The sequence below is a fragment of the Arachis duranensis genome, chromosome 3 (assembly GCF_000817695.3).
Source record: "Arachis duranensis cultivar V14167 chromosome 3, aradu.V14167.gnm2.J7QH, whole genome shotgun sequence".
Taxonomy (NCBI): Eukaryota; Viridiplantae; Streptophyta; class Magnoliopsida; order Fabales; family Fabaceae; genus Arachis; species Arachis duranensis.
In genome coordinates this window covers 127,880,483-127,897,339 of record NC_029774.3, presented here as the reverse complement: position 1 = coordinate 127,897,339, position 16,857 = coordinate 127,880,483, and the positions used below count along the sequence as shown (strand labels likewise).

Below are 16,857 nucleotides of genomic sequence, written 5' to 3'. Positions count from 1 at the left end.
TGTAGCTTGCATGAGTGCGTATCATGAATTTCATTTCCACCCAGAAACAAATAAATTAAAGAATGAAGCTTATACGTCTCGTTGTAATACTTAAAAAATGAATACTAGAAATTTGGCAATAACATATTTCTTCATAATGCATCGATCTTTAAGGCATCTTCCATGTCAGTTGAGGTAGACACTATAGGAGCGATTAGCCTAATCCTATAGGAGTCACTGAGCAGTGAGCACAGACCTCTTTTCTTTTTGTTTCATTATATTTTAGCCGAATCCTATGGAAGACTTGAAAAGAATACCCCTTCAGAGGCCAGGGTTGAGTTTATCTCCTTAACGCATCAACCTGTGGGAAGAAACAGAGAGAAAGAAAGGAATAAGTTATAAGTTATAACAAAGCAACGATTACTACTACTACTGCCTTCTGCCAAAAATATGACAGAAACCATGCTTTCAATTATATATATATATATTAGTACATGTGCCACTAATAGAAAATGAATCTCCTTTTAAGGCCCTTTTCCCCTGACATTTTCTATTGCTACCAAATATTGATTTCATTGTGTATAGCTAAAGTAAGTGCACCATCCTACAACTAAGTGTCAAAAATCAAAGTCTGTCAATAAAAGGAAACCGCGATTAGTATTCAGATACAAGTTGGATTCACATATAGAACATAGAGAAGAATATTATCTATATTTAGCATCTAGATCATGTGTAATAACTAGGAGACTCACTATAATTTTGGATGCGGATCTAACAAAGGTTGGAGGTAGAAGATGGAAGCAAAAAAAAACTTAAATGCTATATCTATATAGTATAAGGTACTCAATGAAGATAATCCAACTGAAAAATATCCCTCCAGCATTATTATCAGTTCCTTCCTTCCTCTTCCTCCTCCTCTTCATTGTCAGTTTCAGAAGCCAGAAGTTCCATTTGCTTGGTTAGAGATTTCAGTTTCTCCGACCCCTCCAAATGAACTCCATCAGCTCGTAATTCCAATGCATCGGTCTCTTCAGTTTTCTCCATTTCTAGAATCAAAGATTCAAAAGACTGAGACTTTTCAGTTTGATCTTCGGGTGTGATGGGTTCTATCTCCATTCCGCTGACAGTGGGCTTGTCAGCTTCATCAGTGTTTTGCAAGAAAGGACTGCCAAGAAAAAGTTGCTCCCATGAACCATCATCGGGTAAATCCGGAAGAAGAAATGGAGGATGATTTTCCAAAGGAGACAACTTCTCATCCATAAGAACTTTCAAGAACTCAGAACTGATGCACAAGTCTTTTAAACCATCGAAAGAAAGCTCAGGTTCCGGTTGCTTCTCGAAAGTGGGTGATCGGGGAACTACAGGCTTGAGATTTTCGGGCACCGGAGGTTTATACTTTACTATCATCCCATTCCCATCTCCAAGTTCGGCCATTCGCCAATTGTTTTCGTTAGGCTGAAGGAGTTGAACCATGAAGCCGGGACTTTGAACAACCATGACCAAGAATGATAGCATCTGCTGCTGATGCTTCTCCATTCCTTGAAGGCGATCAGTGAGGAGTAGCAGCTTATTCTCGGCAGATTCTTGATGCTGCCTGAGTTTAACCAACTCCTGCATGAGGGAATTCTTGTTGGATTTTAGATTCTCCACTTCCTTCCAAAGCCCATCATTTGCTGGTGCTTCATCAGAATTGTCTGGCTTTTGATGATCTGCAGCGTGCGGATGTTTCCTTCTCCGAATATTGATCAACAAATGCTTTTGACCCTTCACAAAGTTGTCATTGGCGAATTCCCAGCGGTCCGTATCAATTTTCCTGAAGCCCTGATGCATAATTTAGAGTTATCCATGACCGACTCAAATGGAGAAAACAAAAGTAAATTGAAAGCAAATGAAAGAGAGACGTACGTAGATGTTGAGCTGGCGGATGAAGCTGGAGAAGTTGTTGTGCTTGAAGTAATTGGGGAGAAGAGTGAGGGAGAATTGGGTGATATCGGAGATGAGGAAGGTGTGGCCTTGATGGGTCCAAGAGATGACGGAGTCGGTGGAAGGGTCGGAGACCATATCGTAGCACTTCTGAAGGAACGGAGCCACACAGCCATTCTCGCCTGATTTCGCCACCATCACTTCCAATTCGAGGGTTTATGTTATGCTCAGAAAAGGGGTTCAGGGGAAAATAACAAAAACAAATTCTTGACTTGCGCAACAAGGCCAAACGAAAGGAAAAGGGGCCTTCGCTTCTCTTCGTCTCTTCAATCGAAATTTCCACGCACTCCCTGCTTTCCAACTTCTCACGCCTTTCCCAAATCCTTTTCTTTTTGTCTTTTCTTTCTTTTTTTTTTTGGTCACGGTCGTTTTCTTTAATTGTTTTGTTGGGCTTCATCTCAAGACTAGGCTGCCAGACTCCCTCTAGACTGGGCTTCATTGTTTACTTGCTAATAAGGAAAGGCTTGAAGAACATCCAGATACAATACCAAAAAAAAAGAAAAAAAAAGCAGAGAATGGGAGTTTATCTTCCAACACGCTTATAAATAGGAGACAGGTGTGCAGATTTTCTTGCAAAAGAGAATCTCAATGCTCATCAAGGATTACATTTTGTGGATAGCCCTCCTAGAAATCTTAAGTAGATTATTGAGGATGATTATTACACAGGGTTAACATTCCCCAGGAAGTTTTGGATTTTGGCCTCCTTTCAGTACCAAAATAGAAAAGTATGTACTTGGTCAGTCCAAAAAATTCTATTCTATTATTATTAATAAAAAAAATCTAGGAAACCAACTACAACCTAAGTCAATTTAAGTCAATTCTTTGTATTTTTAGTTTTAAAATTCGAAAAATTAAGATAGTGGAAAGTTGTTTCTTCTTTTTTATAACATTTCTTATTTTTCAACTAGTTAACTCTAATCGACTACCTTCCTAGTTAGTTCCTAATAGAACTTATTATTAATTTATTATATAAGGAATCAATTCATCTTGCTCATAATTTGTACTTGGTTTTTTTACATTACAAAATCTTTTAGGATAAAAAAAAAATACTTTAACCTAAATTTTTTTATAAGTGAAGTAGGCTTAAACTGATGTATAACTGATTATACACTAGGCGTAACTGGAGTTCCTTATAACACTTTCCATACAAAAAAGTTTCACCTAATATATATAAAAAATTCTTAACTGAAACGGTCTTTAATCCAAATATTAAGTCACAATTCACCTAATACAAAGAACAATTAATCAATTATACATGGCTTCATAGATTATGAACTCAACCAACCAAAAAGAGGAGGGGGAAACAACCGCGTTCATCATGCGTCGTCATGCAGGAAAACTGAACAAGCAGGTACTGATGAATGCAGAAAATGCCACCACAGAATTGCGTCTGCCAAATTCAAAATAATAATAATAAATGCCTGAAATTTAAAGGAAACCAAGTATTATCCAAGGAATGGCAAGAGAAGTGGGTTTGGAAGAAAAAGCATGGTCATACCCAAAAATACAAAAAGACTTGTTATCCTCAGCTGTTCCACGTTGACCATGCAAAACAAAAGATCTTCTGGTTTCGCATCAAATATTTTACCCTTTCAAAAGGCACTTGTCTATCGGCCTATCGCTGAAAGAATTGCAGTTAATGCATAATAAACATGGAGTAAAAATGAAAGGTCCAATGAAAATAATTCACCCAAAACCAAAGACGTTTATGCATATATGAATATTTCCGTGGGACAAAAGAGAGCAGCTAAAACAATAATGACATGGGATACTTCAAAACATATCTCACCATAATTCAGTGATCTGGTGCGCAAGCCTTGTAGTGAACCCAATAATCTCCGGCAGGAAATTATTATCTTTCTCTTTGGTATAAAGAGGGCATATTCCACACTCTACTACATTGGAAGTTGGTACACCATATCCATGTGATTCTTCGCATATCTCAAAATTGAAGTTTCGGGCATGAGAGAGCATGTAGGTAATGGCTGAAGATTCCAAAGTATATTTCCACACGAGAGTATGATGGACCTCGAATATACGTATATCCTTCCAGTAGAAATAGTTCCTTAAATGATCATTGTTGCCAAGAACATGCATGCCTTTGTTCGGATTCAGAGAACCTGGATCCAGAGTAACTGAATTTCCCCTGCATCGATAAGGGAACCACTGAGGAACTTCACTCCCTGGAAAGCAGAAGAGCACAGACTTATATGCATCCTGGATAATCATATCACATGCATCAGCAGCAATATTACTATGAGCACTTGGATCCAATTCTTGGCTGTTGGTGAAATGAAATTTGAAGAGACCCTCCTTGGAATCTGGGGGGAGTTTAAGGCTCGAACTTGACACTCTCCTAACAGATGGGCAATCAAATGCCAATAACTGTTATAGAAATGGTGGAAGCACAGGGATGCATTCAAGCATTTTGCAATCACTTAAATCCAATGATTTCAAGCTTGAAAGATGAGCAATACTCTCAGGAAGGTTCACAATACCACTTCCCTGCAATGACAATTCTCTTAGTGATGACAAACGATCAATGTTATTTGGGATTTTTGTTAAATTGACGCAACCAGAACAATCGAGATCAGAGAGAAGGCCTAGATTAACAATGTTGCTCGGAAGGAACTCTAGATCACTGCACAATGATAAGCACAACGTTGTAAGGCCTTCCAAACGGTCCAATGACAAAGGCAATTCTTTTACTGCAGCTTTTGTTAACCGAAGGTGTGCAATACTTTTTGCAGCTTCCATGATCTCTGGCAAAATCCTCAGCCTTGAGCAACCGTGTAAATCAAGTTTTGACAACTTCAACTTAAAAATGCTGCTTGGAATAGTTTCAAGCGATTCACAGTCGGTAAGGTCCAGCTTGCAGAGTCTACTTAGACTTCCGATGGAAGATGGAATAAACTCAAGCCTTCGGCACCCATACAAGCTCAGTTCTTCAAGCCCTACGAAATGGTGCAAGGATGAAGGTAGTTCTTGTATTCCTGTTTTGTCTAAGATGAGAACAGTTAAATTTTCCATAGTCTGGTTTATTTCAGGGAAACTTTCCAAACTTGAGCAGCCACAGAGATCAAGTCTTTTTAGAAATTTCATCTGGAGAAGTTCAACTGGAAGGATTGTGAGGGATTCGCAATTAGAGAGATCTAACCAACAAATCTCTTTAAGACCTGGGAACGACGAGGGCGAACCTTCTCTCAACACTTTAAACCTCAGTAAGTGTATATTATCCTCGGTGTTTTCATATTCTTTAGCACTAACAATGGGATGCAAAATATCAAAATAATGCGTTCCTCATGCACGCTTCTCTTCTTCCTTCTTCTTCTCATTGCATCTGAGTTTTCCATGACGCAAACAGCCAAATGGTAGAACTCCCTCACTTGTTTTACTGACTGAAAACATCTCAAGGCTAGGACAGTCACAAAGAACTATTACACCAAGAGATTCCAATAGGATACTACTAGGAAGATTTAAAATCCTAAGCTCATAACAACCATTCAACCATAAGCAGCTGAGCTTGGCGAGGAAACTAGAGGAGTAAACGACATCCAACTTTACACAATGACTAAGAATTATTTCTTCAATATTTGGAGACTGCGAGAGGTCTGGTATTTGAATCAGCTTCCGAGAACCACTGAGGTCAAGCCTTTTCAAATTTGGTAAATCCTAGGACAAAAAATTAAATGAGTAATTAACAAAAATACACAAGACCAATTCTGCTTTGCATGGATAAGATTGTAATTTACTTAAAGAGTACTTCTCATTACTAAAAAAGAATAAAAATGAAGGTTACACAACGCTTGTAATACCTGATGTCCGTCCCAGAGTCGTTCAAGATGGCTATCACGCATATTGAGTTCAACAAGATTTTCTGGGCAAAAGTCCTGTGGCAAAGATATTTGAGGGAAACCATCCCAACGAAGAAATCTTAGCTCATCCGGAAGACTTTTAAGAAATTTAGGAATGTGTACATTTGAGTCTTTTGCTGACTTTGACGTGTAGAATTGGAGCATTCTCAGTTTATGCATCATTTTGAAGGTTTTGGAATGTATGTTAACTTCTCTAATTTTGCACATGTCAAGCACAATACATTGGATTGCTTCTGTCCCCTAAAAGTAAAAGCAAGGAACTGATAAATGCTACAGGTTCTATAAGTCAATCAATATGAGTATGTGACTGTATGACTTAGCAAGTGATACTTGTTGTTGGGTGGGTGGGGGGAATAAGAAAGCAAAGTCAGAGCTAAACATATACCTTTTTCTTTTTTAAAACTTGATAAATGTCCTGATGCTTAAATAATCGACTGCGTTTTCCAGGATCCTTGACACCTTGACGACGGATGATTTCTTGTCCCATATCTTGTATTAGGTCATGCATCACAATCTCCCGATTCAAAACAGATATGAGACACCTCTCCTTGAGAACTTCTATTCCAATGGTAGCCGAGAAACCAGAGTCATTAAGTTTTTGTTTTGCAGTATGCTCTTCATACCCTCTATAAAAGCAGGCTATGTCAAGAAATATATCTTGTTGCTCCTCATCAAGCGCATCAAAACTTAATTTCAACACATCGAAGATTTTAGGATTGGGAAGTTTTTCCAACTTTTGCAACTCACTTTCCCATGCTTCCCTTGTTCTACCATAAAGAAAATAGCCCAAAACTTTGAGAGCTAACGGAATCCCTTCAGCATAATTGAGTACCTTTTCTGATACTTCCATGTAGGATTCTATTGGGTAGTTTTGTTTAAAGGCATGTAAGCTGAACAGTTGTAGAGAATCCTGAAAATCCATATTCTTAACCTCATAAATTTCGTCAGTTAAATTGTTGAGCACTTGTTTGTCACTACTAGTCACAATAATTCTACTTCCCGGACCAAAGCTACGACGCCTTCCAATCAAATCCTCAAGTTGATCTGCGCTGTTCACATTATCAAGAATGAGGAGAACCTTCAGTCTTTGAAGCATGTGCCTCCTGTCCCTATATCCTCCATCATTTTTGTACTCTCTAATTTTTGTTGAGACATCGTCAAAAAACCTTGTGTAACTGAATTAGGTTGCCAGCTTACGATATAATGCATGGGCAATTGTTGTTTTACCTATTCCTCTCATGCCCCAAATCCCTACGATCCGAAAATCTGCTGAATCACCATGCAAGATGGACTCAACTTGTTCAATATGCTTGTCAATTCCAACAAGTCCTCCATTATCATTAATGGATTGACTATTCAATTTTGTCCAAATATCTTCCACAATCTCTTCAACAAGAATGGATTCAGGTCTGGCACATATTAAAGAAACTAATTAAAGCAATAGATATCCTTGGCAAAAAGTGAACTTTCTTCTCAGTGAAGAGAAGAATTCCCTATTTTAACGAAAGGTCAAAGGATCAATCTTTCGAGAAAAGAAAGTTAAGTTTTGAATAATTTATATTTATAATTAATTTTCTTTATAAATCTAATCAATAGTTAACCTGAATGCTCGTGAATCCCATCCGGAGAGATTAGCTGCTTGGTATAGAGCAGATCTCCATCCCTGCACTTTGTCTTCGTATCGCTGTTGGTGCTTCTCAAATGGTTGTTCATAACTTCCTATCTGATTGCCTAACGTGTGCCGGGTCCACCATAAAGAACACTGGAATCACTTCCCTCCCGAATCTGTGCTTGCAATCCATGATTTTGGTGAGTTCATCCAAACACCACCGGGAAGAAGCATCGCCTTGGGAGAAAACAATGACATAAATGGTGGATTCTTCAATTGCTTTCTCCAGTGCGGGTGAAATCTCTTCCCCTCTCACAAGCCTGTCATCCATGTAAGTTTCGATGTGTCTCTTGCGCAGTGCTGTGCAGAGATGGCTGGTGAAGCCGTCACGAGTATCCTTCCCTCTGAAGCTGATAAACACATCATGCTTCATTGCAGGAGGAGGAGAAGAAGAAGAACTGCCCAACATGGCTACCGAATTTCTCTGCTCTTGGACTTTGGTCTCAGAAACAAGTCGTGTTTTTCAGCTACTGCCACCAGTTGACTTTGACTTCAACAACGGACAGGGACAGCAGGCGAAAAATGGGCCTCTATATTTTAATAATTTAATGAGTTGGGCTTTTTTGTAGCCTGGGCTCCCACTACAGTCTCATGGTCCTCTCTCAATACAATTTTTTTATTATAGGACAAAATAAAATGTATTCCATTCTAAGTAGAAAAAAAAATTCTAATTTCTTATACGAGAATTTTTTTTCAGAAATATAATAAAAAAAATCTATATTCCAAAATGCTATTTTTTAACTTTAATTTTTTAAATATGATTTTTTTTGTTTAGAGCAAGTTCACCCTACCCCGTACTTGGGTACATATATTTTTTGAGATGATGATAATGGTTGTCATTGTTAAATATGTCTTATTTTTTTAGTTTATAATTAAAAAAGTCCTTTAAAAAGTCATTCTTGTTGTTTGTGTATTTTTGTGTACTCTTATATATTATTTCTAAATCTATATATTATTTAGAGATGATAATAATGGATTAAAATTGATTAAAAATGTGGGATTTAAAATATTTGATGAGAATTTGCGCAAACTCTTATAATTTTTATAGAGTTCGTCCGAGGTACAGCAAACTTGCTCTAAACAAAAAAAATTATATTTAAAAAATTAAAGTTCAAAAATAATATCTGAAAAAATATGAACCGTTTTTTGCATTTTATTTCTGAAAAAAACAAACCCTCTTATACGGCAATATTTTGTCTTTGTAAACATTTTATTCACTAGATAGATTTTTTTTTTTTTCCCTTAGGACAATCTCCATTCTCCAAGTAGCGACTCAATGTCTCAGCAGTCAGCAGAATCCATCACCAAGTCGAGTTTTATAATAATGCAAAATTTAGTTATTATAAAATTTCCATCAATTTTTACAAATCAATTATAATTCAAATGACATCATTTTTCTATTTCCATTTGGAGGTCCCGAGACTACCACAAGGTCTTCTTTCTATTGGTAACATATGTATGTGGGGCCATCAATTCTAGCTACAATATATATATTATTTAAAAAAAGAAATTGGTTCGAAATATCCTCACCATTATTTAGATGGCATTTCCCTTAATTTCTTCAAACGAAATGTTCCAGTTGTTTCATTAATCTTTAATCATCCAACATTGGGTCCCAAAAAAGAAACAAAAAATAAAGAAGAAGAAGAATTGATAGAAAGAATACGCATGAAAATATACTAATGCTCTATTGGTCAAATATCCATAGCAATAGCAATGGTACTTGAAAAGGAGTATGCAAATCTTGACCAATCTCTACCCCCTGTTGGCATTTCAAATATTATCCGATGCTTCTAGTCCAACTAGTGAAAGTTTAGTCTCTCATCACATGCTTAATTATTACCAATCACTTCTCTTCATGGAAAGATTCCAAGGGAACAAAGACAATGGATAATAATTAAGTAAATAGTTCACTATAATGCCTATTAATTCCTAAAATAACATTGAGAGGGCCAACAGTTTGAAACATGAGTGGTTTATCCATTTATTTGTTTTTCATTTAGCGAAGCCATTACACCCACTCTTATCCAATTCTTTTTAATATTTATCTGCAAAGACTTTATGCTTTGGCAGGGGACACCAATTTGATAAAGGTTGATAGGTGTTTTAATGTGTGTTTTTTTGGGGCATTGTGTGTTTGGTTTTGATGGCCTATTCATCACTTTGCATGCTGCACCCCGAAAACGCAATTGGAAAGTGCGATGATGCACATCAGATTATTATTGAGATCTAAACAGATATTCAGCCACATTTTGCGCTCTGATTGGCTATCATCGAAGCTATCAACATCCAAGGTTTAGATTATAATAGATCCTTCTAATTATAATTTATAATTTAATATATAGAATATATCATAGCTTTTGTAAAACCCAAAGTGCATGAATGTAATGGAGGGTACCTGATGCGTGAATATTAAGTGTATGCTAATTTATAATTTAGAATAATAAAGTAACTTTAGTATTTAGTTTTTTTTTATATAAAAGATAAGAATATTCGAAATCACAATCTCTTAAATGACTATAAAAAAATTATGTTATTTGAATTATAACTTATTAATATTTAATTTTTTTTTTAAGTTATGTGGAATGTTGATTTTTTTTTTTCAAAAGATCATATCAATTTATTTTATTTTAAATTAACATTATACATAAAAATTGTTTACCGTCAAATAAATTCTTGTAAAAATTGATATGAAATAAAGTTGGTCTATAAAGACCAATGTAGACGGTCCATCTGATCATTCAGAATTTTGTTAGTATCAAAAGTCTATTTTTAGAGATTAACAAATTAATCTTAGACTGATCTTTAATTTTAAACATTAAATTATAAATTTAATTTTGATATACTATAATATAAAGTGATTTATATAATTATCTAACTAGAAATACATAATTTTTTTGAGTAATATTATGTATAGAAGTCTTTTTGTAATTAAGTTTAATTAAGTTGGTAAAAAATTTAGCGAAAAAAATGCGTGTTTATATCACTACATTTTTTTTTTGTATTTTTTACAGAACCTAAATTTTTGTTGAAAAGCACAAAAATTTATTGATATAGCACACAAGTTTTCAAAACATAATATAAAATTTTACACATAACATAAATTTATCGATATAGAATAAATACTTTTGCATATAGCATACAAATTTTAGAAACATAGCACACAAGTTTTTGCACATTATACACAAATTTTTGTTGCGAATGTATTTTATTAGTTTGGTGAGTCAATGTTATAACATCTTACCATACAAAACCTTACGCTATAGTGGTAAATCAAACGTGATGAGGCGTTACGATGCTTAAAAACAAAATGCGTACATATATATTCGAAGAAATATTAATATGCTAGGAGCCTGTGAAAAAAGGTGAACAAAAACGACAATCGCATCGCACTTGAAACGTTAAAAGTAACAAACGTCGGTATACAAAAAAGAAAGAGATATAAATAAATAAATATATATGATTCAAAAGGAGATACATAGTAAGTACCAGTCTCGACCTACAAAGAAAAGGCCGGATAGAAAGTATAGTACAACCCAGAAGTATACAAAGTACAACCTGTTTGTCCATATCAACCTCTAAGAGAGATATACAAATACATGTTCAAAAGTGGAGAATATAAATACACTAAGTACAAAATAAAATCCCAAAAGCAGTCTCACTTTCCAAGAGAAATCCAGCACGTTCAGCAAGGTGCGTCACATTCTGTATCTGAAATTCAACAAAATTCCACGATAGGTGAGAATCTGAAAGTTCCTAATATGATAATAATTCCAAATAGAGATTATGTAAAATTACATGAACCCGCTAGGCAATCCTAGCCTCCAAACATACCAAGTTCAAGCATAGGGTTCCACTAATCCAAATACGATAAACAGACTAAATCTCATATGTATTAGTGATCTCTAGATCTCAGTTCTTCCCAATACTAATCATCATCTGTCTCAATATCATAATTGTCCAAATTCAGTAACTCTATATCAAAACTAAGTCTCAATCGATTTATTTTCAATGTTTAGTCTAAACATCTTAAATTCCCAATTCGTTTCTAATGATTAGTTCAGTAGTAGCAAACACAAGTAAAGCAATTCAAACACAATCAATAGACAAGTTATAGCAAGTAATATAATTAGCAATTAACAATTATCCAGATAAACAAACCAAATACAATAAGCACACTCAAATAATGTCACATAGATGCATATGATGCATGCTTGTCTTACTGGCCATGAACTCACGTGTTGGTTAAACTGCCAAAATCCGACACATTCGGTAGCTAACACGAACATTGTTTCTCAATTGCACATCTCCAATAGAAAAACTATATAGGCTTATCACAAGCCATCTCAAAGGGAGAGTGCCCTGTCACTTGTTTCGGAGGGAGAGTGCCCTGTTATCTTGCAATCAGAGAGAATATGGGCAAAACAATCTACTACATCTTCAAAAAGAACATTCTCAACTTATCACAAACTGGTTTCAGAGGGAGAGTGTCTTGTCAATTGTCTCAGAGAGAGAGTACTCTATCACTTGTCTAAGAGGAAGAGTGCCCCGTCACTTTTTCATTGGGAGTATCATTCTGTCTAAAAGGAAAAGTGACATGTAACCTTCTCCAAGTCACACTGCAACCACAAGCAAGCGGGATGAGACTTTCGTCCCTGCCGGGTACAAGTGCCAAACCAAAAATATGCAAGTGGGACGAAATTGATGCGTGAGCATCTTTACCCTATTTTCTGTTTATTTTAAGTTAGAATTTATTAAGTTTAAGTATATTTTAGTGGTAAAATCCTCTTTGGATGCTACTTTGAATTATTTTGGTGTTTTAATTAATTCAGGTAAAGTTCGGATCAGTTTGGCAGAGTTTTGTGCAAGAAAGAGAAGAATTGAAGATGCCCACTAGGGCGCTGAACGCCAAACTGGCATTTAGCGCCAGCAACTCAACATTGGAAGGAAGCGTTCTGTCCCCTTTGGGCATTAAACGCCAAAGCTGGCGTTTAGCGCCAAGCAATTCGAATCAGACTTCACTACAGGAGCATCTTTAGTTGGATTTAACTTTTAATTACTCTATTTTATTTTATTTTAGTTATTTTTAATTACAAACAAAATCTTTTAGGTTTAGAATTTATTATTTTATTTTAGTTTGAAATCAAATTAGGTTAGATATAAAAGAGAAAAGATTCATCCTTTGGGGATCTTAGCACTTGCGCACTTTCACATTTTCTAAACCCTAGTTTTTTCTCAAAGTCATGAGCCACTAAACCTCCTCGGTTAAGGCTAGGAGCTCTATTTATTTCTATGGATTAAGACTATTACTATTTTATTTTAATTAATGTATTGATTCAATTTCAAAGATTACTTTTGTACTTTTTGTTCTTCATTTTATGAATTTGGGTAGATCGAAAGAATAACCCTTATTTTATATGTGTTCTTATGATTCTTGGAAGAGATATCTCACCTGAACAACAGCTTGAAAGTAAATTCTTCCTAAATCGTTAATTACTTGAACTAATCGGGATATGTGACATATAATTCTCTTAGTTTTTGGTAATTAGGATTTTTGTGGCCATAAACTAGAATGGAACTTAACGCTTTAATCGAAATTAAGTGACCAAGACATTGGCGGTTAACTAAGTTAGAGGAGACTAAATCACTAAGACATTAGAGTTTAGTCACTGATAATTTGCCATGAAATGAATCTTGCATGATTAAAATAGTTGGTAAAAAAACTTAATCCGAAAAAGTAAATATCTTCGAAACCTTAACTGCTTTCTCTCGTATATCTCACACCACTTTCGCTGTTGCGTTTTCTACTCTCTGAACTACTGTTTAATGTTTTTGAACCCCAAAACATCACTTTCTGCTTGCCTGACTAAGGAATCATTCGCCTACTGTTGCTCAATCCATCAATCCTTGTGGGATCGGCCCTCACTCACCTGAAGTATTACTTGATACGACCTGGTGCACTTGCCAGTTTGTTTGTGGACCTTGAATTCTGCCACCAAAAATCCACGTCCTTGTCACGCAAGCAGGACAATTCTCCGACCTTGCCAATCCAGCCATTCAGGCCATACCCAGTCAATATTAGTTTCTTTAACCAATTTCACAAGTTATTATATTTATTAATCACAATCCTTTATCTATTTTAGAAAACCAGCACGGTCGTGCATACGCATGATTTCAATTTGGGTTAGGACATCATGCATACGCATGACCTCTGTATATGCACAATTTTAATTCTGTTTTCATTTCATGCGTACGTGCAAGGTCGTTTTCATTCGTTTCTTTTTTATAAGTCATGTGTACACATGACCCATGAATACACGCAAGTTCAATTACATGTGTACGCATGATAGGTGCGTACGTATAGATTCAGTTCTGCTAAAAATTCTGCAACCCTGTATAATTCAATTTTTCACCCCTAAGTTTAAACATCAATAATTTTTGCTATATTTATCAATTTTCATCCATTCTTAGACTGTTTTAAATATATTTTCACTAGCTTTAATTTAAAATAATTTCATTAAATTTCATGCTCCGAGCGCCAAGTTATGTCTGTCAAAGTTGGTCAAAAATCAATTTTTCACCAATTTTACACAATTGTTCATTTTTACCAATTCATCTATTCATTTAGTTTCAGCCCATCCCAAAACTATTTCTAAGCATTCTTAACACTCATTCACCATTTCCTAACTATTCCACACCTAATCAAACAATTTCCACTACAATCAATTCAATTTCCAAAATTTTCATCAACAAACGAATATCAACAATCTAATCATTCAACCAAACCATATCATTTCACAACCAATCACAACATGACAACTATCCAACTTACCATAACTTATCAAATAAAGAATATCTCACCCTATCACGGTTTTCGACCCAATTTTCATATCAAAGACTTAATAGGCAAATTAAACCACAATTTCATTCAAATACATATATATATTGCTCATTCTCAATTTCATGTCAAACACATCATTATTCGGCCATCAATCAACACCAAGTCAATTATGCATATCCAATTCCATTTATACTATTCTATATTACTCACCAACCAATTTAAACATAACCGCCATCATTTTCATTCAATCCAATCCTAGGGATAATTAACTTAGATTTTTCACACAATTTTACATAATATCTACCTGAAATCAAAATTCGTACATTAATGACGGCAATTTTTCCAACTCTTTGATTTCTTCCTGGATGGACCCAAGTTTTGATTAATTTTCCAAGTCTCCACCAAGTGACCCAAAATCAGCACAAGTGCCACTTCAAACCTCAACAAAAGCTTCACAACCACACCAAGCATGTAATTTGTGCAAAATCAACTATGCAACTCTAATATCACCAAATTCCACACATAGTTCAACTAAGACTCGCACATATATGAAAAATTGAACGGGATAGAGTTATCTTACCTCAAACCACGTGTTAATGGATCAAAACCCTACTAAAAATCAAGGTTAAGCTTTCCCTAAATATCAAAATCACAAAATTTCAACATCAAACTAACCAAAAATGCATTTTCAGAAAAAAATAGAAAATGGGACAAGAATTTTGAAGTTTCTTACCACAATAGCTAGATGATATCGAAGAGGGAGCCAAGATGAACGTATAGCTGCAAACGGATCGTCAATCAGAACTACGAATTAAAAGTTATGTGGATTTGAAAGGAAGTGATAAATAGTGAATTAGGGCATTCGCTCTCACTTCTCTTCTCTCTTCTAACCGTGGGCCAATATGGGTCCGTTTGCAATTTTAAGTCCGTTAGCTCTATTTTAGGTCAAAATTTTTAAAATGAGTGTCCGAGTTTCTATTTTAAACTTGTTTTGTTTATAATTAGTTTATTAATTAATTATTCAGCATTTATTTGAATTTTACAAATGTTCTAGTTATGTAGTTTTTTAAAAATTTCTATGGTACAAATCAAAATTTTTGTACTATAAATTAAAATTTTTGTGTTGTACACCAAAATTTATGTGCTACATAAATGAATAATGATGCATTTGGATTGAAGAAGAAAAAAATAAAATTGTGCACTAGATACAGGGAAGAATTACAATAAAAAAAACTAGATGGAATTGAGTTATAAAAATGAACTATTGTATTCTCTACGACTAAGGACGCTTATATATATATATACAAGTTTATCTAAGACTAAGTCAAGGAACTAATTACAACTTCAATAGAATTTAACTAACTAACGAACTAAGGAACTACTTTTTGGATTTTTTTATTTTTCAAGTTTGTAACTTGTTGTGAATCTGTGATATATACATCAGTACCTTGTATACTACATGTTCTTTATTGGTATAATATACAAATTTTTACACATAATACACAAATTTTTAAAGTATAGTATAATAATTTTTGCTACACTAAAATTTATCTGTTGTACATCAAAATTTTTGTGTTTTAGTTTTTTGAATATTTATAGAAAAAATTAAAGAAGATGAAGATGACAACAAAGACAATGTTAATGATAAAGAAGGATGAGGAGAAAAAGAAATTAAATAACAACATCAAGAAAAGGAAAAAGAAACAACAACGATAACGACATTGAAAAATATAGTGGTCGTAGCAACGACGACGACGGCAATAACGATAACAATGACGATAACGATGTTAAAGAAGAAGAAAAAAAAATAATTGAAAAGAAAAATGACAAACACGTGAATAGTTTTTTTAACAATTTAGTTAAATTTAATTACTTTAAAAACTTAGACACTTTGCATTTTTAAATTTTTGTTTGGTATTGACTATAAATGAAAATTGAATCACTAAATTATATATGTACTCTATAAAGAAAAAATTCTAAACTAAAAATATTATTAAAATGATACGATAAATAAATTATTATAATATTATTAATTTTGTGCTTAATGTAATCGGTGAAGCACATTGTTTTAATTTAATAATGATTAGGTTTTTATTTTTTACTTATTAATATTTTCAGTTTGATGGACTTGGTTCCACTAATATATATATATATATATTAGTGGAAATTTTTTTATATATTTATTTATCACTCATTTTTCATTAGAAACATTGGAAAATAGAGAAGTGAGCATCTGTTTCGTAAACAAGTTATTGAAATTTATTAATCTGCCTATGAAGAAGTTACACATGACAAGTTGAAAATTGAAAACAAAAAACTAGTGCGTGAGTAAGCCTTGAATTTTTTAGGTTGGGTCAACAACACAAATAGATTAGTCGGTTATTCATATGCTAAACCGAAAATACTAAAAAAAAAAATAGAAAACTAACATAAAGCCGTACATCCTTAACGAAAAAGAAAGAGTAGTCAACAAAATAATTTAAAAAAAGTTTAGGGCCAACAATTTTATT

At 34.2% G+C, this 16,857-nt stretch overlaps 2 protein-coding genes, 1 long non-coding RNA gene and 1 pseudogene across 4 annotated transcripts; all 4 read right to left on the bottom strand.

Annotated features, from left to right (window-relative positions):
• Positions 1 to 111: 111 nt before the first annotated feature.
• Positions 112 to 2,271, bottom strand: LOC107481440 (heat stress transcription factor A-8). Of its 2 annotated transcripts, XR_008007064.1 has the most exons (3): positions 1,885 to 2,271; positions 732 to 1,800; positions 112 to 340 (listed from the first exon to the last, which is right to left on the bottom strand). XR_008007064.1 is itself a non-coding variant. In XM_016101716.3 (2 exons), exons 1-2 carry the CDS (start codon positions 2,098 to 2,100, stop codon positions 868 to 870), a joined length of 1,149 nt encoding a protein of 382 aa, XP_015957202.1. In that variant the 5' UTR covers positions 2,101 to 2,271; the 3' UTR covers positions 612 to 867. The 2 variants fall into 2 exon arrangements, 1 of the variants encoding a protein (XP_015957202.1); XM_016101716.3 differs by lacking the exon at positions 112 to 340 and having other exon boundaries at positions 612 to 1,800.
• Positions 2,272 to 3,107: 836 nt separating this feature from the next.
• Positions 3,108 to 4,058, bottom strand: LOC107481403 (uncharacterized). The gene is made up of 3 exons (XR_008007119.1): positions 3,752 to 4,058; positions 3,461 to 3,583; positions 3,108 to 3,352 (listed from the first exon to the last, which is right to left on the bottom strand). It is a non-coding gene; the product is annotated as an uncharacterized LOC107481403 (long non-coding RNA).
• A 1-nt stretch (position 4,059) lies between these two features.
• LOC127745602 (disease resistance protein RPV1-like) lies at positions 4,060 to 7,243 on the bottom strand (annotated as a pseudogene).
• Positions 7,018 to 7,942, bottom strand: LOC127739684 (disease resistance protein RPV1-like). The gene is given in 3 exon segments (XM_052258538.1): positions 7,018 to 7,246; positions 7,439 to 7,551; positions 7,553 to 7,942. Coding segments are annotated over 3 exon segments (705 nt in total). The 5' UTR covers positions 7,916 to 7,942.
• Positions 7,943 to 16,857: the final 8,915 nt, after the last annotated feature.

Excerpts from the sequence above, each read along its gene's own strand:
- LOC107481440 (XM_016101716.3), bottom strand. The coding sequence starts at position 2,100 with ATGGTGGCGAAATCAGGCGAGAATGGCTGTGTGGCTCCGTTCCTTCAG. Across the intron at positions 1,801-1,884 it reads TCCGCCAGCTCAACATCTAC|GGCTTCAGGAAAATTGATAC; the intron begins GTACGTCTCTCT and ends ATTATGCATCAG.